At 43.9% G+C, this 26,568-nt stretch overlaps 1 protein-coding gene across 1 annotated transcript in view; it reads left to right on the top strand.

The window, feature by feature from the left end:
* The window catches only part of lama5 (laminin, alpha 5), a gene marked incomplete at its 5' end in the record, with an annotated part of 282,983 nt that overhangs the window by 93,606 nt on the left and 162,809 nt on the right, over window positions 1-26,568 (top strand). Inside the window, 4 exons of the mRNA XM_042304281.1 lie at window positions 8,224-8,342; window positions 8,413-8,583; window positions 9,635-9,732; window positions 19,439-19,554. Coding sequence (XP_042160215.1) covers window positions 8,224-8,342; window positions 8,413-8,583; window positions 9,635-9,732; window positions 19,439-19,554 — 504 coding nt within the window. The remainder of the gene's footprint in view (window positions 1-8,223; window positions 8,343-8,412; window positions 8,584-9,634; window positions 9,733-19,438; window positions 19,555-26,568) is intronic.

Below are 26,568 nucleotides of genomic sequence, written 5' to 3'. Positions count from 1 at the left end.
TTGTGTGTGTTTGGTTGTGTGTGTTTGGTTGTGTGTGTGATTGGTTGTGTGTGTGATTGGTTGTGTGTGTGATTGGTTGTGTGTGTGATTGGTTGTGTGTGGGATTGGTTGTGTGTGTGATTGGTTGTGTGTGTGATTGGTTGTGTGTGATTGGTTGTGTGTGATTGGTTGTGTGTGTTTGGTTGTGTGTGTTTGGTTGTGTGTGTGATTGGTTGTGTGTGTGATTGGTTGTGTGTGATTGGTTGTGTGTGATTCTAAGGGTTATTCCAAGGTTCCGGGGGTTTGTTTTGGAATAACCCTGAGGGCAGGGGGGGGGTGGTCTCTCACAGAGCTGCTTCCACCTGACTGGCGGCACCAGCTGTCAATCAATAGGAGGGAGACAGGAACATTCCGAGCATTGTTGCCCACCTCAGCGGCGGTACACATACAGCCTCTACCTCAGAGCTCAATATTTGAGACGGAGAAGATATTTAACGTGACTTCACTATTGTCAGACAGGAGAAGATATTTAACGTGACTTCACTATTGTCAGACAGGAGAAGATATTTAACGTGACTTCACTATTGTCAGACAGGAGAAGATATTTAACGTGACTTCACTATTGTCAGACAGGAGAAGATATTTAACGTGACTTCACTATTGTCAGACAGGAGAAGATATTTAACGTGACTTCACTATTGTCAGACAGGAGAAGATATTTAACGTGACTTCACTATTGTCAGACAGGAGAAGATATTTAACGTGACTTCACTATTGTCAGACAGGAGAAGATATTTAACGTGACTTCACTTCCTCGTCGGGAAAATTAGACACGGTAAAAGCAGTTAGTAGTCTGAGAGAAGAGGGACCCTGGGCCTCCTCTTAGACTAACAGTATTGTCTGTACAAGAGAGACCCGGGTTGTTTGGATCCTGGATGCTGATTGGTTGATTAAAAAAATACCATGACGTGTTAATCTCATAACTCCACTGTCCCGCAGCTCAGCCAGGAAATTCATAAACTTCATCTCCTTTGTGGAAAAAAAAACTTCTACACATTTTTCGATGCTACTATTTGGTTTGCAACAGTTGAGGGTTGTATAAACGACCAGCCTGCTTGGGTAGCAACTTCAGAACGCAAAAACGAATTTACTCGTTCATATATATACAGTGGGGCAAAAATGTATTTAGTCAGCCACCAATTGTGCAAGTTCTCCCACTTAAAAAGATGAGAGAGGCCTGTAATTTTCATCATAGGTACACTTCAACTATGACAGACGAAATGAGAAAAAAAATCCAGGTCGCTCTCACTAAATACTTTTTTGCCCCACACTATACTGAGATCATGTGACACTTAGATTGCAAACAGGTGGACATTATTTAACTAATTATATGACTTCTGAAGGTAATTGGTTGGACCAGATCTTATTTAGGGGCTTCATAGCAAAGGGGATGAATACATATACACGTACCACTTTTACATTTTATTTTATTATTTTTAATTTTTACATGAAATCCAAAGTAAAATCCAATTGGAATCCAGATTTGTAAAATAGGAAAAATGCCAAGGGGGGTGAATACTTTTGCAAGGCACTGTACCAGGTGTGAAACAGGGAAGGGACTCAAGGGGTATGTTCATTTGGTATAGATTAAATTAATCAAAACAGTAACATTTTACATTTTGCTAGAAATTCAGAAGGAAATGATCTCAACAGAGAAAAATGTCCTCCTGTGTGCTACCTATATCCCCCCACTAGAATCCCCATACTTTAATGAAGACAGCTTCTCCATCCTAGAGGGGGAAATCAATCATTTCCAGGCCCAGTGACATGTACTAGTCTGTGGTAACCTAAATGCCAGAACCGGACAAGAACCTGACACCCTCAGCACACAGGGGGACAAACACCTGCCTGGAGGTGACAGCATTCCCTCCCACATATGCCCCCCTAGGCACAACTATGACAACATAACCAACAAAAACGGCTCACAACTCCTGCAGCTCTGTCGCACGCTGGGTATGTACATAGTCAATGGTAGGCTTCGAGGGGACTCCTATGGTAGGTACACCTATAGCTCATCTCTTGGCAGTAGTACTGTAGACTACTTTATCACTGACCTCAACCCTGAGTCTCTCAGAGCGTTCACAGTCAGCCCACTGACCTCAACCCAGAGTCTCTCAGAGCGTTCACAGTCAGCCCACTGACACCCCTATCAGACCACAGCAAAATCACAGTCTACTTGAACAGAGCAATACTCCATCATGAGGCATCAAAGCCAAAGGAACTGAGTAATACTGAGAAATGCTATACATGGAAGGAATGCAGTTTGGAAACCTACCCAAAAACTATTAGGCAGCAACAAATTCAATCCCTTTTAGACAACTTCCTGGATAAAACGTTCCACTGTAATAGTGAAGGTGTAAACTTGGCAGTAGAACATCTAAACAGTATATTTGACCTCTCAGCTTCCCTATCAAATCTAAACATTTCAAGCAGAAAACCTAAGAAAATTAACAACAATGACAAATGGTTTGATAAAGAATGTGAAAACCTAAGAAATAAATTGAGAAACCTGTCCAACCAAAAACACAGAGACCCAGAAAACCTGAGTCTACGCCTTCACTATGATGAATCACTAAAACAATACAGAAATACACTACGGAAAAAGAAGGAACAGCATGTCAGATATCAGCTCAATGTAATTGAAGAATCCATAGACTCTAACCACTTCTGGGAAAATTGGAAAACACTAAACAAACAACAACACAAAGAGTTATCTATCCAAAATGGAGATGTCTGGGTAAACCACTTCTCCAATCTGTTAGGCTCTATAACAAAGAACAAACAGCATCAAACATATACATGATCAAATACAAATGTTAGAATCAACTATTAAAGACGACCAGAACACACTGGATTCCAGAACAAACCTGATTCCAGAACACACTGGATTCCAGAACACACTGGATTCCAGAACCCACTGGATTCTCCAATTACATTGAATGAGTTACAGGACCAAATAAAAACCCTCCAACCCAAAAAGGCCTGTGGTGTTGATGGTATCCTCAATGAAATGATCAGTGAAAACAATGTACTGAGAAAATGTCAAATTGTTTTTTTAATCAAATTACTGTAAGACAGAACACATATTCACCCTGCACACCTTAATTGACAAAGAAACAAAACAAAGGCAAAGTATTGTCATGCTTTTTTTATTTCAAACAAGCTTTTGACTCAATTTGGCATGAGGGTATGCTATAGGCAAAACACACACATTTCTTTCCACAGGGCTGTGGGGTGAGACAGGGATGCAGCTTAAGCCCCACCCTCTTCAACATACATATCAAGGTATTGGCGAGGGCACTAGAACAGTCTGCAGCACCCAGCCTCACCCTGCTAGAATCTGAAGTCAAATGTCTGCTGTTTGCTGATGATCTGGTGCTTCTGTCACCAACCAAGGAGGGCCTACAGCAGCACCTAGATCTTCTGCTCAGATTCTGTCAGACCTGGGCCCTGACAGGAAATCTCAGTAAGACCAAAATAATGGTGTTCCAAAAAAGGTCCAGTCGCCAGGACCACAAATACAAATTCCATCTAGACACCGTTGCCCTAGAGCACACAAAAAACTATACATACCTCGGCCTAAACATCAGCGCCACAGGTAACTTCCACAAAGCTGTGGACGATCTGAGAGACAAGGCAAGAAGGGCATTCTATGCCATCAAAAGGAACATAAAATTCGACATATCAGGCTAAAAAAATACTTGAATCAGGTACAGAACCCATTGCCCTTTATGGTTGCGAGGTCTGGGGTCTGCTCACCAACCAAGAATTCATAAAATGGGACAAACACCAAATTGAGACTCTGCACGCAGAATTCTACAAAAATATCCTCTGTGTACAACGTAAAACACCAAATAATGCATACAGAGTAGAATTAGGCCGATACCCACTAATTATCAAAATCCAGAAAAGAGACGTTTAAATCTACAACCACCTAAAAGGAAGCAATTCCAAACCTTCCACAACAAAGCCATCACCTACAGAGAGATGAACCTGGAGAAGAGTCCCCCAAGCAAGCTGGTCCTGGGGCTCTGTTCACAAACACAAACACACCCCACAGAGCCCCAGGACAGGAACACAATTAGACCCAACCAAATCATGAGAAAACAAAAAGATAATTTCTTGACACATTGGAAAGAATTAACAAAAAAACAGAGCAAACTAGAATGCTATTTGGCCCTAAACAGAGAGTACACAGTGGCAGAATAACTGACCACTGTGACTGACCCAACACTTAAGGAAAGCTTTGACTATGTACAGACTCTGTGAGCATAGCCTTGCTATTGAGAAAGGCTGCCGTAGGCAGACATGGCTCTCAAGAGAAGACAGGCTATGTGCTCACTGCTCACAAAATGAGGGGGAAACTGAGCTGCACTTCTTGACCAATGTATGACCATATGAGAGAGACATATTTCCCTCAGATTACACAGATCCACAAAGAATTTGAAAACAAATCTAATGTTGATAAACTCCCATATCTATTGGATGAAATACAACACTGTGACATCACAGCAGCAAGATGTGTAACCTGTTTCCACAAGAAAAGGGCAACCAGTGAAACACAAACATCATTGTAAATACAACCCATATTTATGTTGATTTATTTCCCATTTTGTACTTTAACCATTTGTAAATCGTTACAACACTGCATACAGACATACTATGACATTTGTAATGTCTTTATTGTTTTGAAACTTCTGTATGTGTAATGTTTACTGTTAATATTTGTTTATTTTACTTATGTATATTATCTACCTCACTTATGTTTCCCATGCCAATAACGCCCCTTGAATTGAGAGAGAGAGAGATGGAGAGAGACAGAGAGAGAGACAGAGAGACAGAGAGAGAGAGAGAGAGAGACAGAGAGAGAGAGAGAGAGAGAGACAGAGAGAGAGACAGAGAGAGAGACAGAGAGAGAGCCAGAGAGAGCCAGAGAGAGAGAGACAGAGAGAGAGAGAGAGAGAGAGACAGAGAGAGAGAGAGAGAGAGAGAGAGAGAGAGAGAGAGACAGAGAGAGACAGAGAGAGAGACAGAGAGAGAGAGACAGAGAGAGAGAGACAGAGAGAGAGACAGAGAGACAGAGAGACAGAGAGAGAGACAGAGAGAGAGAGAGACAGAGAGAGAGAGAGAGAGAGAGACCGAGAGAAGAGAGAGAGAGAGAGAGAGAGAGAGAGAGTGAGAGAGACCGAGAGTGAGAGAGACCGAGAGAGAGAGAGAGTGAGAGACACAGAGAGAGACACAGAGAGAGAGAGACAGAGAGAGAGGGAGAGACCGAGAGAGAGACCGACTGTTTACTGTTAATTTTTGTTGTTTTTCACTTTATATATTCACTTTGTATGTTGTCTACCTCACTTGCTTTGGCAATGTTAACACATGTTTCCCATGCCAATAAAGCCCTTGAATTGAATTGAATTGAGAGACAGAGAGACAGAGAGAGATTATTTTCAACAGATCAATAGCATCCTATAGAAGGCAAATTATGCCAATCTAATGTAACACTAGTAGCTACAAAGATATTGTCATACCTTGGACTGATCCGAAGAGACGTGAGAAGTTTAACTTTGTGTTTGATAGACTGCCTTTGAACTCAGGTCATCTGAGCAACACCAGACTGTGTTAGCCTGTTGAGCTAAAGCCTGGAGACACTCACTGCCCCATTCTGACTAAGAATTTGGTATTTGGTGTCTTCATCATCATGACGTAAAGCTCTGATCTGAGCGTTTTGAAAGGAAAACAGCTGAAGAATGAAATATATCAGGTTATTTTCTAATATAATAGAGCAACATCATTTCCAGTGAGGAAAGGCAGTGCCTGCTGCCTGCTGCCTGCTGCCTGCTGCCTGCTGCCTGTCGTAGACCAACTCAATAAACAGAGACACACAGAAAGGCTGGAATGACTACAGGCCACATCTCACCCCCACAGTCACACATTCCCTGAATACTTCAGAACTATTCCACCTCTGTCCACGAAAGAGAGAAAAAGGTCAATATCCTGAAGAACTGAGAGAATATTTTACACAAGCCCTCTGCCTGAGCCCATACACTACCTCAGAGAGAGAAGTTCACAGCTGCTGGTAGAAAAAAAAAACTTTATTGTTCCCCCCCTCTCCCCCTGGTTGACACACAGAGTACCACTCTACGGTCTATAGTCACTCTGTGTATATAACAACTCTAAACATCAGAACAACCTTTTCTCTCTGTTTCTCTGTGGCTAGGGGACAGGAAAGACCATACCAATGACAACTTCACAGTGATTTAGAGGATAGATTTATTTGAGAAGTTTTTTTTTTAGGAGAGGTTAGAGGAAGGATAAACAGTAACTGAACAGCCTGAAGTCCCACAACTGCCCTCTCCAACACACAGCTCATATCCAACACACAGCTCATATCCAACACACAGCTCATATCTAACACACAGCTCATGTCCAACACACAGCTCATATCCAACACACAGCTCATATCCAACACACAGCTCATAGCTCATATCTAACACACAGCTCATAGCTCATATCTAACACACAGCTCATATCCAACACATAGCCCATAGCTCATATCTAACTCATATCCAACACAGCTCATAGCTCATATCTAACACACCGCTCATATCCAACACATAGCCCATAGCTCATATCTAACACACAGCTCATATCCAACACACAGCTCAGCTCATAGCTAATATCCAACACACAGCTCATAGCTCATATCTAACACACAGCTCATAGCTCATATCTAACACACAGCTCATATCCAACACTCAGCTCATAGCTAATATCCAACACACAGCTTATAGCTCATATCTAACACACAGCTCATAGCTCATATCTAACACACAGCTCATATCCAACACTCAGCTCATAGTTAATATCCAACACACAGCTCATAGCTCATATCCAACACACAGCTCATAGCTCATATCCAACACACAGCTCATAGCTCATATCTAACACACAGCTCATAGCTCATATCTAACACACAGCTCATATCCAACACATAGCTCCATAGCTCATATCTAACACACAGCTCATAGCTCATATCTAACACACCGCTCATATCCAACACATAGCCCATAGCTCATATCTAACACACAGCTCATATCCAACACTCAGCTCATAGCTAATATCCAACACACAGCTCATAGCTCATATCTAACACACAGCTCATAGCTCATATCTAACACACAGCTCATATCCAACACTCAGCTCATAGCTAATATCCAACACACAGCTTATAGCTCATATCTAACACACAGCTCATAGCTCATATCTAACACACAGCTCATATCCAACACTCAGCTCATAGTTAATATCCAACACACAGCTCATAGCTCATATCCAACACACAGCTCATAGCTCATATCCAACACACAGCTCATAGCTCATATCTAACACACAGCTCATAGCTCATAACTAACACACAGCTCATAGCTCATATCCAACACACAGCTCATATCCAACACACAGCTCATATCCAACACACAGCTCATATCCAACACACAGCTCATATCTAACACACAGCTCATATCAAACATAGAGCTCATATCCAACACACAGCTCAGCTCATGTCCAACACACAGCTCATAGCTCATATCCAACACACAGCTCATAGCTCATATCTAACACACAGCTCATAGCTCATATCTAACACACAGCTCATAGCTCATATCTAACACACCGCTCATATCCAACACACAGCTCATATCTAACACATAGCTCATATCCAACACACAGCTCATAGCTCATATCCAACACACAGCTCATAGCTCATATCTAACAGACAGCTCATATCCAACACACAACTCTTAGCTCACTCATATCTAACACACAGCTCATAGCTCATATCCAACACACAGCTCATATCTAACACACAGCTCATAGCTCATATCCAACACACAGCTCATAGCTCATATCACTGTACTGTGTTTAGCTTCTGACTGCATCAAGCAATTCTATGTATTTATATATTTATATATGTTAATATGTGTTAATATGTGTTTATATGTGTTAATATGTGTTAATATGTGTCAATATGTGTCTATATGTGTTTATATATGTTTATATCTGTTTATATGTGTTAATATGTGTTAATATGTGTTTATATATGTTTATATATGTTTTATGTGTTAATTTGTGTTTATAAATGTTAATATGTGTTTATAAATGTTAATGTGTGTGTGTGTGTTTTAACAGCTTCTAAGAGAGACTGCATTGAGCGCTTCGGACAGCGAACCATCGAACGGATCAACTCTGACAACGACGTCATCTGTACCACTGAATACTCCCGCATCGTACCCCTGGAGAATGGAGAGGTACAGTGGTGTGTGTGTGTGTGTGTATACCTACTGAGTGTGTGTGTGTGACATCATCCCTCTCTCCCAGGTGGTGGTGTCTCTAGTGAACGGGCGTCCCGGGGCTATGAACTTCTCCTACTCTCCAGTCCTGAGGGATTTCACCAAGGCCACCAACATCCGTCTCCGTTTCCTCAGAACCAACACCCTCCTGGGACACCTGATGGGCAAGGCCCTCCGCGACCCCACCGTCACACGCAGGGTGGGTACTGGTTAGGGTACTGGGTTAGGGTACTGATGGGTACTGGGTTAGGATACAAGGCCCTCCACGACCCCACCGTCACACAGGTGGGGCAGGTGGAAGAGAAGGGGTCAGAGAGTAGGGGGGGCAGGAAGTAGAGAAGGGGTCAGAGAGTAGGGGGCAGGAGGTAGAGAAGGGGTCAGAGAGTAGGGGGCAGGTGGTAGAGAAGGGGTCAGAGGGTGGGGGCAGGTGGTAGAGAAGGGGTCAGAGGGTTGGGGGGCAGGAGGTAGAGAAGGGGTCAGAGGGTGGGGGGGAGGAGGTAGAGAAGGGGTCAGAGAGTAGGGGGCAGGAGGTAGAGAAGGGGTCAGAGAGTAGGGGGCAGGTGGTAGAGAAGGGGTCAGAGAGTAGGGGGCAGGAGGTAGAGAAGGGATCAGAGAGTAGGGGGCAGGAGGTAGAGAAGGGGTCAGAGAGTAGGGGGCAGGACGTAGAGAAGGGGTCAGAGAGTAGGGGGGCAGGAGGTAGAAAAGGGATCAGAGAGTAGGGGGCAGGAGGTAGAGAAGGTGTCAGAGAGTAGGGGGCGGGTGGTAGAGAAGGGGTCAGAGAGTAGGGGGCAGGTGGTAGAGAACGGGTCAGAGGGTGGGGGCAGGTGGTAGAGAAGGGGTCAGAGAGTAGGGGGCAGGTGGTAGAGAAGGGGTCAGAGAGTAGGGGGCAGGAGGTAGAGAAGGGGTCAGAGAGTAAGGGGGCAGGAGGTAGAGAAGGGGTAAGAGAGTAAGGGGGCAGGAGGTAGAGAAGGGGTCAGAGAGTAGGGGGCAGGAGGTAGAGAAGGGGACAGAGGGTGGGGGAAAGGTGGTAGAGAAGGGGGCAGAGGGTGGGGGGGGCATGTGGTAGAGAAGGGGTCAGAGGGTGGGGGGGGGAGGAGGTAGAGAAGGGGTCATATTCAAATGGCCTTTAACTTGAAACCGTCCCGTACTACAGCCTGTCAAACTGTGTGACAAGCTGACTAGTCTGAATGAAGCTACAATAGTCAGTTACAATGATTTAATGTCTTCATGCTGTGCCTGTTTCTCTGCAGTATTACTACAGTATCAAGGACATCAGTATCGGAGGACGCTGTGTGTGTAACGGACACGCTGAAGCCTGCGATCCACACGACCCCAACGACCCCTACAAGTAAGATGGACAGTCTGACTATACACTAATAGATGAGAGATTATAGAGTAGAAATGATTACACTTAGTAGATTATAGAATAGAAATGACTACACCTCAATAGATTATGTAGAGATTACTACACTTCAATAGATTATGTAGAGATTACTACACATCAATAGATTATAGAATATATATTACTACACCTCAATAGATTATGTAGAGATTACTACACTTCAATAGATTATGTAGAGATTACTACACATCAATAGATTATAGAATATATATTACTACACCTCAATAGATTATTTAAAGATTACTACACTTCAATAGATTATGTAGAGATTACTACACTTCAATAGATTATGTAGAGATTACTACACTTCAATAGATTATGTAGACATTACTACACTTCAATAGATTATGTAGAGATTACTACACTTCAATAGATTATGTAGAGATTACTACACTTCAATAGATTATGTAGAGATTACTACACATCAATAGATTATAGAATATATATTACTACACCTCAATAGATTATTTAAAGATTACTACACATCAATAGATTATGTAGAGATTACTACACATCAATAGATTAGGTTAATTAATTTGTCTTGGCTGTCGTAGGAGAATACTGCCATGACTCAATCTCAATTGGGGCGGCAGAGTAGGCAGTTAACTGAACAGGCAGTTAACCCACTGTTCCTAGACCAGTTAACCCACTGTTCCTAGACCAGTTAACCCACTGTTCCTAGACTAGTTAACCCACTGTTCCTAGACCAGTTAACCCACTGTTCCTAGACCAGTTAACCCACTGTTCCTAGACCAGTTAACCCACTGTTCCTAGACTAGTTAACCCCACTGTTCCTAGACCAGTTAACCCACTGTTCCTAGACCAGTTAACCCACTGTTCCCAGGCCGTCATTGAAAATAAGAATGTGTTCTTAACTGATTTGCCTAGTTAAATAAAGGTAAAAGGTAAACAGGGAATATGGTGCACTAAATAGGAAAATGGTGCACTAAATAGGGAAAATGGTGCACTAAATAGGGAATAGGGTGCACTAAATAGGGAAAAGGGTGCACTAAATAGGGAACAGGGTGCACTAAATAGGGAATAGGGTGCACTAAATAGGGAATAGGGTGCACTAAATAGCGAATAGGGTGCGCTAAATAGGGAATAGGGTGCACTAAATAGGGAATAGGGTGCACTAAATAGGGAATAGGGTGCCTTACACAAACAACCTCCCTCATCTCTTTAACATATGTCTACTCTCTACAGAGAGTATGTCTACTCTCTACAATGTTCCCTCTAGCTATGGGTTTAAGAGTCAGCTGGAGCTGGTTCCATTTTATGCACGACAACAAATGATACCTTGTATATGCAAAGTGCTCTGTGATTTGTCAAAACACATCTCTTAAATGATACACACAGAGAAAATAAAGGAGGAAAGAGAGAGATCCTACAACCACCTGAAAGGAAGTGATTCCCAAACCTTCCATAACAAAGCCATCACCTATAGAGAGATGAACCTGAAGAAGAGTCCCCTAAGCAAGCTGGTCCTGGGGCTCTGTTCACAAACACAAAACAGACCCCACAGAGCCCAAGGACAGCAGCACAATTAGACCCAACCCAATCATGAGAAAACAAAAAGATAATTACTTGACACATTGGCAACAAAAAAAACACAAAAAAACAGTGGTCAGGCAGAATACCTAGATAATAAGATAATAAGATAATTTCTTGACACATTGGAAAGAATTAACAAAAAAACAGAGCAAACTAGAATGCTATTTGGCCCTAAACAGAGAGTACACAGCGGCAGAATACCTGACCACTGTGACTGACCCAACACTTAAGGAAAGCTTTGACTATGTACAGACTCTGTGAGCATAGCCTTGCTATTGAGAAAGGTCGCCGTAGGCAGACATGGCTCTCAAGAGAAGACAGGCTATGTGCACATTGCCAACAAAACGAGGCGGAATTGATCCTTGGCTATCATTTGACAGATTAAAACCATATCTTGCTCTCTTTTTTTATCCATAATAATCTCATGATGTAGGTTATACCCGGACTATATCTGCAACTTGTTGGCTAGAGAGCGCGTGCCAAGACCAGAGAGGGCACATTTGCTATAGCCCTATAAATGCCATTTTTGTTGTTGTTGTGACAGAACCACCAGTAGAGATGGAAACTCATTTACATGGGGAATTTAACTGCAAAAGTCATTTTTATGTTAATTGTGCACTACGTTTTGATTTACAGCCTTTTATCCACAACAACTCAATTTGATGGAAAAAAACATCTCTGGTGGGAAAATACACATTTTGTTTTTTAACTTGATTTCTTTTTTATTTTTGTATTTTATTTGTTGCATGAAAATCTGTTGCCAATCGGATGGAAATCTAGCTAATGGTACAAGAGCGAGAGAACAGTGAGAGGGAGAAGAGAAGAAGAGGAAGGAGAGGTAGAGAAGTTTCACAGAAAAGTTAGATCATTCTTAAAGATGGGTGATTCTGCTGTAAGATAAGACAGAGATGGATGACTGAGGAGGAACAATTGAAAATCTAAGTTCTACGGAGGAGGGAGGTGGTTGTATGCCTCGTGTTTTCACACACACACACACACACACACACACACACACACACACATCTTTAGTATCCAGAGTACGTCAGTATATCAGACGAGAACCAGACATAGAGAGTAAGTCCGACAGGTGGTTTGTTTAAGATAGCAGGAATTTGTTAGGATTTTTTAGGTTTCTGTTTATCTAACAGGAAAAAGCTTAATAGAGCACTTAACCCTAACGTTGGGGTTTCAACATTTTAAACTGACAAATGGTTTGTTCCTCTGCCTGTCACCATTCTTAACATTCCCCTGTTAAACGGTCCAGATATAGGAATTTATGCTATGTGTTTCAAATGTCACCCTACCCCCTTTGTAGTACACTGGGCTCTGGTCTAAAGTAGTGCACTATGTAGGGAATAGGGTGCCCATTTGAGACGATGAATCTATAACAATGTGTTGGAGTGCTCGCTACTCCCTGGTCACGCCTGAATACCTCTCCTCTTCGCGGTGTGAAATGTCCCGCCCCCCCCGGGCCTGATTACACACGCCACAAGCAGATGTGGCCTGTGTGTGTGTGTGTGTGTGTGTGTGTGTGTGTGTGTGTGTTTCTCCATAAGTCCGCCCAGTCGACTAGATCCATAGGTATTCCTGTAGAGAGTAGACATATGGTAAAGAGATGAGGGAGGTTGTTTGTGTAAGGCACCCTATTCCCTATTTAGTGCACCCTATTCCCTATTTAGTGCACCCTATTCCCTATTTAGTGCAACCTATTCCCTATTTAGTGCACCCTATTCCCTATTTAGTGCACCCTATTCCCTATTTAGTGCACCCTATTCCCTATTTAGTGCACCCTTTTCCCTATTTAGTGCACCCTATTCCCTATTTAGTGCACCCTATTCCCTATTTAGTGCACCCTATTCCCTATTTAGTGCACCCTATTCCCTATTTAGTGCACCCTATTCCCTATTTAGTGCACCATTTTCCCTATTTAGTGCACCCTATTCCCTATTTAGTGCACCCTATTCCCTATTTAGTGCACCATTTTCCCTATTTAGTGCACCCTTTTCCCTATTTAGTGCACTCTTTTCCCTATTTAGTGCACCCTATTCCCTATTTAGTGCACTTGTTTTGACCAGGCCCTGGATAAAACTAGGGCACTAGAGAGTAGCCTAAGATTACTTTTCAACATGTCCACCCTCTAGACAACCACTTCTACTGTCTGCCAGAGTCCACCCTCTAGAGAACCACTTCTGCTGTCTGCCAGAGTCCACCCTCTAGAGAACCACTTCTGCTGTCTGCCAGAGTCCACCCTCTAGAGAACCACTTCTACTGTCAGCCAGAGTCCACAGTCTAGAGAACCACTTCTACTGTCAGCCAGAGTCCACAGTCTAGAGAACCACTTCTACTGTCAGCCAGAGTCCACAGTCTAGAGAACCACTTCTACTGTCAGCCAGAGTCCACAGTCTAGAGAACCACTTCTACTGTCAGCCATAGTCCACCCTCTAGAGAACCACTTCTACTGTCAGCCAGAGTCCACCCTCTAGAGAACCACTTCTGCTATCAGCCAGAGTCCACAGTCTAGAGAACCACTTCTACTGTCAGCCATAGTCCACCCTCTAGAGAACCACTTCTACTGTCAGCCAGAGTCCACAGTCTAGAGAACCACTTCTACTGTCAGCCAGAGTCCACCCTCTAGAGAACCACTTCTGCTGTCAGCCAGAGTCCATCCCAGTCTAGAGAACCACTTCTACTGTCAGCCAGAGTCCACCCTCTAGAGAACCACTTCTGCTGTCTGCCAGAGTCCACCCTCTAGAGAACCACTCCTGCTGTCTGCCAGAGTCCACAGTCTAGAGAACCACTCCTGCTGTCTGCCAGAGTCCACCCTCTAGAGAACCACTTCTGCTGTCTGCCAGAGTCCACCCTCTAGAGAACCACTCCTGCTGTCAGCCAGAGTCCACCCTCTAGAGAACCACTCCTGCTGTCAGCCAGAGTCCACACATATTTCTGTTAGTGGGGGTTTGCCAGGGACGAGATTGCATTAGGCTTTGCTTCTCTTTAGAAGAAAGAAACATTTCATTTGTGACTCACTAGAAAGTCATTATCTTAATGGAAAAAAATTGTCTCTGTTGAAATGAGAAATCTGACATGTAGTTTAAACACACCTCCTTATTTTAACCAGTTATTTTAAAGCCCTTTGGTGTAACTATGGATCTGTACAATGGGCTTGCTTCATCTTTTTTTCTGAGACAAACAAGCCTAAGCCTACACACACACACACACACACACACACACACACACACACACACACACACACACACACACACACAACACACAAGGAAGCATGTATGCACTCACACACACACTTGCAGAAGCCTACACACACACACACACACACACACACACACACACACACACACACATACACACACACACACACACACACACACAAAGAAGCATGTATGCACTCACACACACACTTGCAGAAGCCTACACACACACACACACACACACACACACACACACACACACACACACACACACACACACACACACACACACACTTGCAGAAGCCTACACACACACTTGCAGAAGCCTACACACACACACACACACTCACACACACACACACACACACACACACACACACACACACACACACACACACACACACACTCACACACTTACACACATACTCACACACACACACATCACACACACTCACACACACACACACACACACACACACACACACACACACACACACTCACACACTCACACACACACACTTACACACGTACTCACACACACTCACATACTCACACACACACACACACACACACACACACACACTCACACACACTTACACACATATTCTCACATACTCACACACACACACACACACACACACACACACACACACACACACACACACACACACACACACACACACAGCTTTGGTTCTGAGCTCTCAAGGACTTCAGTTTCACAAAGGGATAAAGCGAAGCATAGATCTAGAATGACTAGCTAGGCTTTGCCCTTTGGTTAGTCTTTCAAGACTAGTGTCCCCTCGTTAAATCACGCTATTTCTGGAGTCAGAGCTTTCTTACTGTAGGCCTACTGTATAAAAACTCACAATGGTGAATTCTTAGAACTCACAATGGTGAATTCTTAGATATGGTGAATTCTTAGAACTCACAATGGTGAATTCTTAGATATGGTGAATTCTTAGAACTCACAATGGTGAATTCTTAGATATGGTGAATTCTTAGATATGGTGAATTCTTAGAACTCACAATGGGGAATTCTTAGATATGGTGAATTCTTAGAACTCACAATGGTGAATTCTTAGATATGGTGAATTCTTAGAACTCACAATGGGGAATTCTTAGATATGGTGAATTCTTAGAACTCACAATGGTGAATTCTTAGATATGGTGAATTCTTAGAACTCACAATGGTGAATTCTTAGATATGGTGAATTCTTAGATATGGTGAATTCTTAGAACTCACAATGGTGAATTCTTAGATATGGTGAATTCTTAGAACTCACAATGGTGAATTCTTAGATATGGTGAATTCTTAGATATGGTGAATTCTTAGAACTCACAATGGGGAATTCTTAGATATGGTGAATTCTTAGATATGGTGACTTCTTAGAATATTTATATATATATATATATATATATATATATATATGATTACAGCTTTGGCAGGTGATACTGTAGTCTGGAGTGCAGCGTACAGCTGTCCTTTGATGACATCACTCCTTAGATGTCTGAAATAGCAACACCCACACTTGTAATGCAGACCAGCCTGATAGCACCTAAAGTATAGGTCCTCACAGAGGATGAAGTCACATAACGACGTGTGTTTTTCAAGCTGTTCGTGTGGAGGAAATAGTCTGTACATTTTAAGTTTAACTAAACGGATCGTATGTGTATCTGATAAAGAAAGAGGGAAGCAGGAAAAGACAATGCTGTGTTTTCTTCTCTGTGGTATTTTATATGTGATGGTCACTGCACTGCGTTCCACCTGATGGAGTGAATCTAACAGGCTTCTAAAAATCTCTTAGAAAATCAACATTCTATCTCCCCTTGGCGTTTTGAAACACATCCTGACCTCTCCAAAGCCATCGTAGTCAGAGTAGTCTTCAGGATATTGTATCAGCGAACCTCCTGACCTTTGGTTACAATCCTTTTAAAGTTAAAACGTCTTTGGGATCGGTGTCCCTTCCACAGAACGGTTGAGCTAACGTAGGCTAACGTAGGCTAATGTGATTAGCGTGAGGTTGCAAGTAACAAGAACATTTCCCAGGACATAGACATATCTGATATGGGCAGAAAGCTTAAAATGGCTGTTAATCTGACTGTACTGTCCAATTCACAGTAGCTATTACTGTGAAAGAATACCATGCTATTGTTTAAGGAGAGTGCACAATTTTGAACATGAAAAGTTATTAAAAAGCAAATTAGGCACATTTGGGCAGTCTTGATACATCATTTTGAACAGAAATATAATGGTTCATTGGATCAGTCTAAAATGTTGCACATACACTGATGCCATCTAGTGGTCAAAGTATAAATTGCACCTGGGCTGGAATAATACATTATGGCCTTTCTCTTGCATTTCGAAGATGATGGTACAAAAAAATACAAAAGAAAGGTTTTTTTTTTTCATCGTATTATCTTTTACCAGATCTATTGTGTTATATTCTACTACATTCCTTTCACATTTACATAAACTTCAAAGTGTTTCCTTTCAAATCGTATCAAGAACATTCTTATCTTTGCTTCAGTTCCTGAGCTACTGGCAGTTAGATTTGGGTCCTGAGCTACAGGCAGTTAGATTTGGGTCCTGAGCTACCAGCAGTTAGATTTGGGTCCTGAGCTACAGGCAGTTAGATTTGGGTCCTGAGCTACAGGCAGTTAGATTTGGGTCCTGAGCTACAGGCAGTTAGATTTGGGTCCTGAGCTACAGGCAGTTAGATTTGGGTCCTGAGCTACAGGCAGTTAGATTTGGGTCCTGAGCTACAGGCAGTTAGATTTGGGTCCTGAGCTACAGGCAGTTAGATTTGGGTCCTGAGCTACAGGCAGTTAGATTTGGGTATGTCATTTTAGGTGAAAATTGAAAAAAAGGGGCCGATCCTTCAGAGGTTTTGAGGTTATAAGTCTATGTTATTACACCAGCAGCGGGCCCCTGATGTTTGATAAAACTCTGTATATGGTTCTACATGCTTTTATCCTTGAACGACCAGATTAATGGTTCTGTTTTGGCCACACTGTGTAAACTGCAGGTTGTTCATGCTAAATGGGATTATGTGCCTGGGTGAAGCAGGGTGAAGTTCTGGGACTGTAGAGGAATTAACTCTTTCACTGCTGCATTCTCTCTGGGTTTATAACTGAGCGGGTGGGCTACGTTTTCTCTGATGGCACAAAAGAAAGTTGATGGAGGAAGAGGAGTTTTAACTGTAGCTAAAAGAAGGTTAAAGAGGTAGAGGAGTTTTAACCTGGAGATAAAGGTTCAGCCCAAGTATTAGCCCAGTGTTAGTATTAGCCTAGTGTTAGTATTAGCCTAGTGTTAGCATTAGCCTCATGTTAGTATTAGCCCAGTGTTAGTATTAGCCTAGTGTTAGTATTAGCCCAGTGTTAGTATTAGCCTAGTGTTAGCATTAGCCTAGTGTTAGTATCAGCCTAGTGTTAGTCTTAGCCTCATGTTAGTATTTAATGTTTAATGTTTAATGAACTGCTGGTTGTTGATCTCCTCGCTGTTGATCTCTTGGTCATTGATCTCCTGTTTGTTGATCTCTTGGTCGTTGATCTCCTGTTTGTTGATCTCCTGTTTGTTGATCTCTTGGTCGTTGATCTCTTGGTCGTTGATCTCTTGGTCGTTGATCTCCTGGTCGTTGATCTCCTGTTTATTGATCTCCTGGTCGTTGATCTCCTGGTCGTTGATCTCCTGTTTATTGATCTCCTGGTCGTTGATCTCCTGGTTGTTGATCTCCTGTTTATTGATCTCCTGGTCGTTGATCTCCTGGTTGTTGATCTCCTGGTTGTTGATCTCCTGGTCGTTGATCTCCTGGTTGTTGATCTCTTGGTCATTGATCTCCTGGTTGTTGATCTCTTGGTCGTTGATCTCCTGGTCGTTGATCTCCTGTTTATTGATCTCCTGGTCGTTGATCTCCTGGTCGTTGATCTCCTGGTCGTTGATCTCCTGGTCGTTGATCTCCTGGTCGTTGATCTCCTGTTTATTGATCTCCTGGTTGTTGATCTCCAGGTCGTTGATCTCCTGGTTGTTGATCTCCTGGTCGTTGATCTCCTGTTTATTGATCTCCAGGTCGTTGATCTCCAGGTTGTTGATCTCTTGGTCATTGATCTCCTGTTTGTTGATCTCTTGGTCGTTGATCTCCTGTTTGTTGATCTCCTGTTTGTTGATCTCCTGTTTGTTGATCTCTTGGTCGTTGATCTCTTGGTCGTTGATCTCTTGGTCGTTGATCTCCTGGTCGTTGATCTCCTGTTTATTGATCTCCTGGTCGTTGATCTCCAGGTTGTTGATCTCCTGTTTGTTGATCTCCAGGTTGTTGATCTCCAGGTTGTTGATCTCCAGGTTGTTGATCTCCTGTTTGTTGATCTCCTGGTTGTTGATCTCCTGGTTGTTGATCTCCTGGTCGTTGATCTCCTGTTTATTGATCTCCTGGTTGTTGATCTCCAGGTCGTTGATCTCCTGGTTCTTGATCTCCTGGTCGTTGATCTCCTGTTTGTTGATCTCTTGGTCATTCATCTCTTGGTCGTTGATCTCTTGGTTGTTGATCTCCTGGTCGTTGATCTCCAGGTTGTTGATCTCCTGTTTGTTGATCTCCAGGTTGTTGATCTCCAGGTTGTTGATCTCCTGTTTGTTGATCTCCTGTTTGTTGATCTCCAGGTTGTTGATCTCCAGGTTGTTGATCTCCAGGTTGTTGATCTCCAGGTTGTTGATCTCTTGGTCGTTGATCTCCTGTTTATTGATCTCCAGGTTGTTGATCTCCAGGTTGTTGATCTCCTGGTTGTTGATCTCCTGGTCGTTGATCTCCTGGTCGTTGATCTCCTGGTTGTTGATCTCCTGGTTGTTGATCTGATAGATACTCATGTGTGTGTTTCCGTTCTCTCCCTCCCTCTCTGTAAAGACTTCAGTGTGACTGCCAACACAACACTTGTGGAACGTCATGTGACCAGTGTTGCCCCGGATACAACCAGATTCCATGGAAACCAGCGACCACTTACCAGGCTAACGAGTGTGAACGTGAGTTTCCCTCCCTCACCCCAACACCCCTACCCACTCATCACCATCCAACCCCCTCTGAAAGAAGTTGGAGGCAGTTTCCAGAAGTCCTTCCCTGGCATTAGCCAAGGAATGTAGTGCCTGTTAGGCATTAGTTTATCACTGTCATTCTTACGGAAGCAGAACAGCCTCAGGTCTTGTTTTGTTGGTGTTTGGATACAGACACACACCTATCCTGTACATCACAAACATAATACCTCTGTCAGGGAATGACAAGAGGCAGAAGATGTCTTATACAACAGCCAATCGTATTGTTTCAATGCACAGTCTGATGAAAGCAGAATGTCCCACTAGATCTGAGTCCTACTAGATCTGAGTCCCATTAGATCTGAGCTGAGTCCCATTAGATCTGAGTCCCATTAGATCTGAGCTGAGTCCCATTAGATCTGAGTCCCACTAGATCTGAGTCCCACTAGATCTGAGTCCCACTAGATCTGAGTCCCACTAGATCTGAGTCCCACTAGATCTGAGTCCCACTAGATCTGTGTCCCACTAGATCTGAGCTGAGTCCCATTAGATCTGAGTCCCATTAGATCTGAGCTGAGTCCCATTAGATCTGAGTCCCATTAGATCTGAGTCCCATTAGATCTGAGTCCCATTAGATCTGAGCTCAGTCCCATTAGATCTGAGTCCTACTAGATCTGAGTCCTACTAGATCTGAGTCCCATTAGATCTGAGTCCCATTAGATCTGAGCTGAGTCCCATCTGAGTCCCATTAGATTAGATCTGAGTCCTACTAGATCTGAGTCCCACTAGATCTGAGTCCCACTAGATCTGAGTCCCATTAGATCTGAGTCCCATTAGATCTGAGTCCCACTAGATCTGAGTCCCACTAGATCTGTGTCCCATTAGATCTGAGTCCCATTAGATCTGAGTCCCATTAGATCTGAGCTGAGTCCCATTAGATCTGAGTCCCATTAGATCTGAGTCCCACTAGATCTGAGTCCCATTAGATCTGAGCTCCCATTAGCTCTGAGTCCCATTAGATCTGAGTCCCACTAGATCTGAGTCCTACTAGATCTGAGTCCCACTAGATCTGAGTCCCATTAGATCTGAGTCCCATTAGATCTGAGTCCTACTAGATCTGAGTCCCATTAGATTAGATCTGAGTCCCATTAGATCTGAGTCCCATTAGATCTGAGTCCGATTAGATCTGAGTCCCACTAGATCTAAGACCCACTAGATCTGAGTCCCATTAGATCTGAGTCCCACTAGATCTGAGTCCCATTAGATCTGAGCTGGTCCCATTAGATCTGGAGTCCCATTAGATCCGAGTCCCACTAGATCTGAGCTGAGTCCCACCTAGATCTGAGTCCCACTAGAGCTGAGTCCCATTAGATCTGAGCTGAGTCCCATTAGATCTGAGTCCCATTAGATCTGAGCTCAGTCCCATTAGATCTGAGTCCATTAGATCTGAGCTGAGTCCCATTAGATCTGAGTCCATTACATCTGAGCTGAGTCCCATTAGATCTGAGCTCAGTCCCATTAGATCTGAGCAGAGTCCTACTAGGTCTGAGCTGAGTCCCATTAGATCTGAGTCCAATTAGATCCGAGTCCCACTAGTTCTGAGTCCCACTAGTTCTGAGTCCCACTAGTTCTGGGTCCCATTAGATCTGAGTCCCATTAGATCTGAGCTGAGTCCCATTAGATCTGAGTCCCATTAGATCTGAGTCCCATTAGATCTGAGCTCAGTCCCATTAGATCTGAGCAGAGTCCCATTAGATCTGAGTCCCATTAGATCTGAGTCCCATTAGATCTGAGCTCAGTCCCATTAGATCTGAGTCCTACTAGATCTGAGTCCTACTAGATCTGAGTCCCACTAGATCTGAGTCCCATTAGATCTGAGTCCCATTAGATCTGAGTCCTACTAGATCTGAGTCCCATTAGATTAGATCTGAGTCCCATTAGATCTGAGTCCCATTAGATCTGAGTCCGATTAGATCTGAGTCCCACTAGATCTAAGACCCACTAGATCTGAGTCCCATTAGATCTGAGTCCCACTAGATCTGAGTCCCATTAGATCTGAGCTGGGTCCCATTAGATCGGAGTCCCATTAGATCCGAGTCCCACTAGATCTGAGCTGAGTCCCACCTGATCTGAGTCCCACTAGAGCTGAGTCCCATTAGATCTGAGCTGAGTCCCATTAGATCTGAGTCCCATTAGATCTGAGTCCCCATTAGATCTGAGTCCATTAGATCTGAGCTGAGTCCCATTAGATCTGAGTCCATTAGATCTGAGCTGAGTCCCATTAGATCTGAGCTCCCCATTAGATCTGAGTCCTACTAGATCTGAGTCCCATTAGATCTGAGTCCACTAGATCTGAGTCCCACTAGATCTGAGTCCCACTAGTTCTGAGTCCCACTAGTTCTGGGTCCCATTAGATCTGAGTCCCATTAGATCTGAGCTGAGTCCCATTAGATCTGAGTCCCATTAGATCTGAGTCCCATTAGATCTGAGCTCAGTCCCATTAGATCTGAGCAGAGTCCCATTAGATCTGAGTCCCATTAGATCTGAGTCCCATTAGATCTGAGCTCAGTCCCATTAGATCTGAGTCCTACTAGATCTGAGTCCCACTAGATCTGAGTCCCACTAGATCTGAGTCCCACTAGATCTGAGTCCCACTAGATCTGAGTCCCACTAGATCTGTGTCCCTCTAGATCTGAGCTGAGTCCCATTAGATCTGAGTCCCATTAGATCTGAGCTGAGTCCCATTAGATCTGAGTCCCATTAGATCTGAGTCCCATTAGATCTGAGCTCAGTCCCATTAGATCTGAGCAGAGTCCCATTAGATCTGAGTCCCATTAGATCTGAGTCCCATTAGATCTGAGCTCAGTCCCATTAGATCTGAGTCCTACTAGATCTGAGTCCTACTAGATCTGAGTCCCACTAGATCTGAGTCCCATTAGATCTGAGTCCCATTAGATCTGAGTCCTACTAGATCTGAGTCCCATTAGATTAGATCTGAGTCCCATTAGATCTGAGTCCCATTAGATCTGAGTCCGATTAGATCTGAGTCCCACTAGATCTGAGACCCACTAGATCTGAGTCCCATTAGATCTGAGTCCCACTAGATCTGAGTCCCATTAGATCTGAGCTGGGTCCCATTAGATCGAGTCCCATTAGATCCGAGTCCCACTAGATCTGAGCTGAGTCCCACCTGATCTGAGTCCCACTAGAGCTGAGTCCCATTAGATCTGAGCTGAGTCCCATTAGATCTGAGTCCCATTAGATCTGAGCTGAGTCCCATTAGATCTGAGTCCATTAGATCTGAGCTGAGTCCCATTAGATCTGAGCTCAGTCCCATTAGATCTGAGTCCTACTAGATCTGAGTCCCACTAGATCTGAGTCCCACTAGATCTGAGTCCCACTAGATCTGAGTCCCACTAGATCTGAGTCCCACTAGATCTGTGTCCCACTAGATCTGAGCTGAGTCCCATTAGATCTGAGTCCCATTAGATCTGAGCTGAGTCCCATTAGATCTGAGTCCCATTAGATCTGAGTCCCATTAGATCTGAGCTCAGTCCCATTAGATCTGAGCAGAGTCCCATTAGATCTGAGTCCCATTAGATCTGAGTCCCATTAGATCTGAGCTCAGTCCCATTAGATCTGAGTCCTACTAGATCTGAGTCCTACTAGATCTGAGTCCCACTAGATCTGAGTCCCATTAGATCTGAGTCACATTAGATCTGAGTCCTACTAGATCTGAGTCCCATTAGATTAGATCTGAGTCCCATTAGATCTGAGTCCCATTAGATCTGAGTCCCATTAGATCTGAGTCCCACTAGATCTGAGACCCACTATATCTGAGTCCCATTAGATCTGAGTCCCACTAGATCTGAGTCCCATTAGATCTGAGCTGGGTCCCATTAGATCTGAGTCCCATTAGATCTGAGTCCCACTAGATCTGAGCTGAGTCCCACCTAGATCTGAGTCCCACTAGATCTGAGTCCCATTAGATCTGAGCTGAGTCCCATTAGATCTGAGTCCCATTAGATCTGAGCTCAGTCCCATTAGATCTGAGTCCATTAGATCTGAGCTGAGTCCCATTAGATCTGAGTCCCATTAGATCTGAGCTGAGTCCCATTAGATCTGAGCTCAGTCCCATTAGATCTGAGCAGAGTCCTACTAGATCTGAGCTGAGTCCCATTAGATCTGAGTCCCATTAGATCTGAGTCCCACTAGATTCTGAGTCCCACTAGTTCTGAGTCCCACTAGTTCTGGGTCCCATTAGATCTGAGTCCCATTAGATCTGAGCTGAGTCCCATTAGATCTGAGTCCCATTAGATCTGAGTCCCATTAGATCTGAGCTCAGTCCCATTAGATCTGAGCAGAGTCCCATTAGATCTGAGTCCCATTAGATCTGAGCTCAGTCCCATTAGATCTGAGTCCATTAGATCTGAGCTGAGTCCCATTAGATCTGAGTCCATTAGATCTGAGCTGAGTCCCATTAGATCTGAGCTCAGTCCCATTAGATCTGAGCAGAGTCCTACTAGATCTGAGCTGAGTCCCATTAGATCTGAGTCCCATTAGATCCGAGTCCCACTAGTTCTGAGTCCCACTAGATCTGAGTCCCACTAGATCTGGGTCCCATTAGATCTGAGTCCCATTAGATCTGAGCTGAGTCCCATTAGATCTGAGTCCCATTAGATCTGAGTCCCATTAGATCTGAGCTCCCCATTAGATCTGAGCAGAGTCCCATTAGATCTGAGTCCCATTAGATCTGAGTCCCATTAGATCTGAGCTGAGTCCCATTAGATCTGAGTCCCACTAGATCTGAGTCCCACTAGATCTGAGTCCCACTAGATCTGAGTCCCACTAGATCTGAGTCCCACTAGATCTGAGTCCCACTAGATCTGAGTCCCACTAGATCTGAGCTGAGTCCCATTAGATCTGAGTCCCATTAGATCTGAGCTGAGTCCCATTAGATCTGAGTCCCATTAGATCTGAGTCCCATTAGATCTGAGCTCAGTCCCATTAGATCTGAGCAGAGTCCCATTAGATCTGAGTCCCATTAGATCTGAGTCCCATTAGATCTGAGCTCAGTCCCATTAGATCTGAGTCCTACTAGATCTGAGTCCTACTAGATCTGAGTCCCACTAGATCTGAGTCCCATTAGATCTGAGTCACATTAGATCTGAGTCCCACTAGATCTGAGTCCCATTAGATCTGAGTCTGAGTCCCATTAGATCTGAGTCCCATTAGATCTGAGTCCCATTAGATCTGAGTCCCACTAGATCTGAGTCCCACTAGATCTGAGTCCCATTAGATCTGAGTCCCACTAGATCTGAGTCCCATTAGATCTGAGCTGGGTCCCACTAGATTAGATCTGAGTCCCATTAGATCTGAGTCCCACTAGATCTGAGCTGAGTCCCACCTAGATCTGAGTCCCACTAGATCTGAGTCCCATTAGATCTGAGCTGAGTCCCATTAGATCTGAGTCCCATTAGATCTGAGCTGAGTCCCATTAGATCTGAGTCCATTAGATCTGAGCTGAGTCCCATTAGATCTGAGCTCCCCATTAGATCTGAGTCCTACTAGATCTGAGTCCCACTAGATCTGAGTCCCACTAGATCTGAGTCCCACTAGATCTGAGTCCCACTAGATCTGAGTCCCACTAGATCTGAGTCCCACTAGATCTGAGCTGAGTCCCATTAGATCTGAGTCCCATTAGATCTTAGCTGAGTCCCATTAGATCTGAGTCCCATTAGATCTGAGTCCCATTAGATCTGAGCTCAGTCCCATTAGATCTGAGCAGAGTCCCATTAGATCTGAGTCCCATTAGATCTGAGTCCCATTAGATCTGAGCTCCCATTAGATCTGAGTCCTACTAGATCTGAGTCCTACTAGATCTGAGTCCCACTAGATCTGAGTCCCATTAGATCTGAGTCCCATTAGATCTGAGTCCTACTAGATCTGAGTCCCATTAGATCTGAGTCCCATTAGATCTGAGTCCCATTAGATCTGAGTCCGATTAGATCTGAGTCCCACTAGATCTAAGACCCACTAGATCTGAGTCCCATTAGATCTGAGTCCCACTAGATCTGAGTCCCATTAGATCTGAGCTGGGTCCCATTAGATCGGAGTCCCATTAGATCCGAGTCCCACTAGATCTGAGCTGAGTCCCACCTGATCTGAGTCCCACTAGAGCTGAGTCCCATTAGATCTGAGCTGAGTCCCATTAGATCTGAGTCCCATTAGATCTGAGCTCAGTCCCATTAGATCTGAGTCCATTAGATCTGAGCTGAGTCCCATTAGATCTGAGTCCATTACATCTGAGCTGAGTCCCATTAGATCTGAGCTCAGTCCCATTAGATCTGAGCCCCACTAGATCTGAGTCCCATTAGATCTGAGTCCCACTAGATCTGAGTCCCACTAGATCTGAGTCCCACTAGTTCTGAGTCCCACTAGTTCTGGGTCCCATTAGATCTGAGTCCCATTAGATCTGAGCTGAGTCCCATTAGATCTGAGTCCCATTAGATCTGAGTCCCATTAGATCTGAGCTCTGAGTCCCATTAGATCTGAGCAGAGTCCCATTAGATCTGAGTCCCATTAGATCTGAGTCCCATTAGATCTGAGCTCAGTCCCATTAGATCTGAGTCCTACTAGATCTGAGTCCCACTAGATCTGAGTCCCACTAGATCTGAGTCCCATTAGATCTGAGTCCCATTAGATCTGAGTCCTACTAGATCTGAGTCCCATTAGATTAGATCTGAGTCCCATTAGATCTGAGTCCCATTAGATCTGAGTCCGATTAGATCTGAGTCCCACTAGATCTGAGACCCACTAGATCTGAGTCCCATTAGATCTGAGTCCAATTAGTTCCGAGTCCCACTAGTTCTGAGTCCCACTAGTTCTGAGTCCCACTAGTTCTGGGTCCCATTAGATCTGAGTCCCATTAGATCTGAGCTGAGTCCCATTAGATCTGAGTCCCATTAGATCTGAGTCCCATTAGATCTGAGCTCAGTCCCATTAGAT

The sequence above is a fragment of the Oncorhynchus tshawytscha genome, linkage group LG22 (genome assembly GCF_018296145.1).
Source record: "Oncorhynchus tshawytscha isolate Ot180627B linkage group LG22, Otsh_v2.0, whole genome shotgun sequence".
In the NCBI taxonomy this organism is placed as follows: Eukaryota; Metazoa; Chordata; class Actinopteri; order Salmoniformes; family Salmonidae; genus Oncorhynchus; species Oncorhynchus tshawytscha.
Note: the sequence above shows the minus strand (reverse complement) of the source record. Positions and strands in the feature narration are given on the sequence as shown.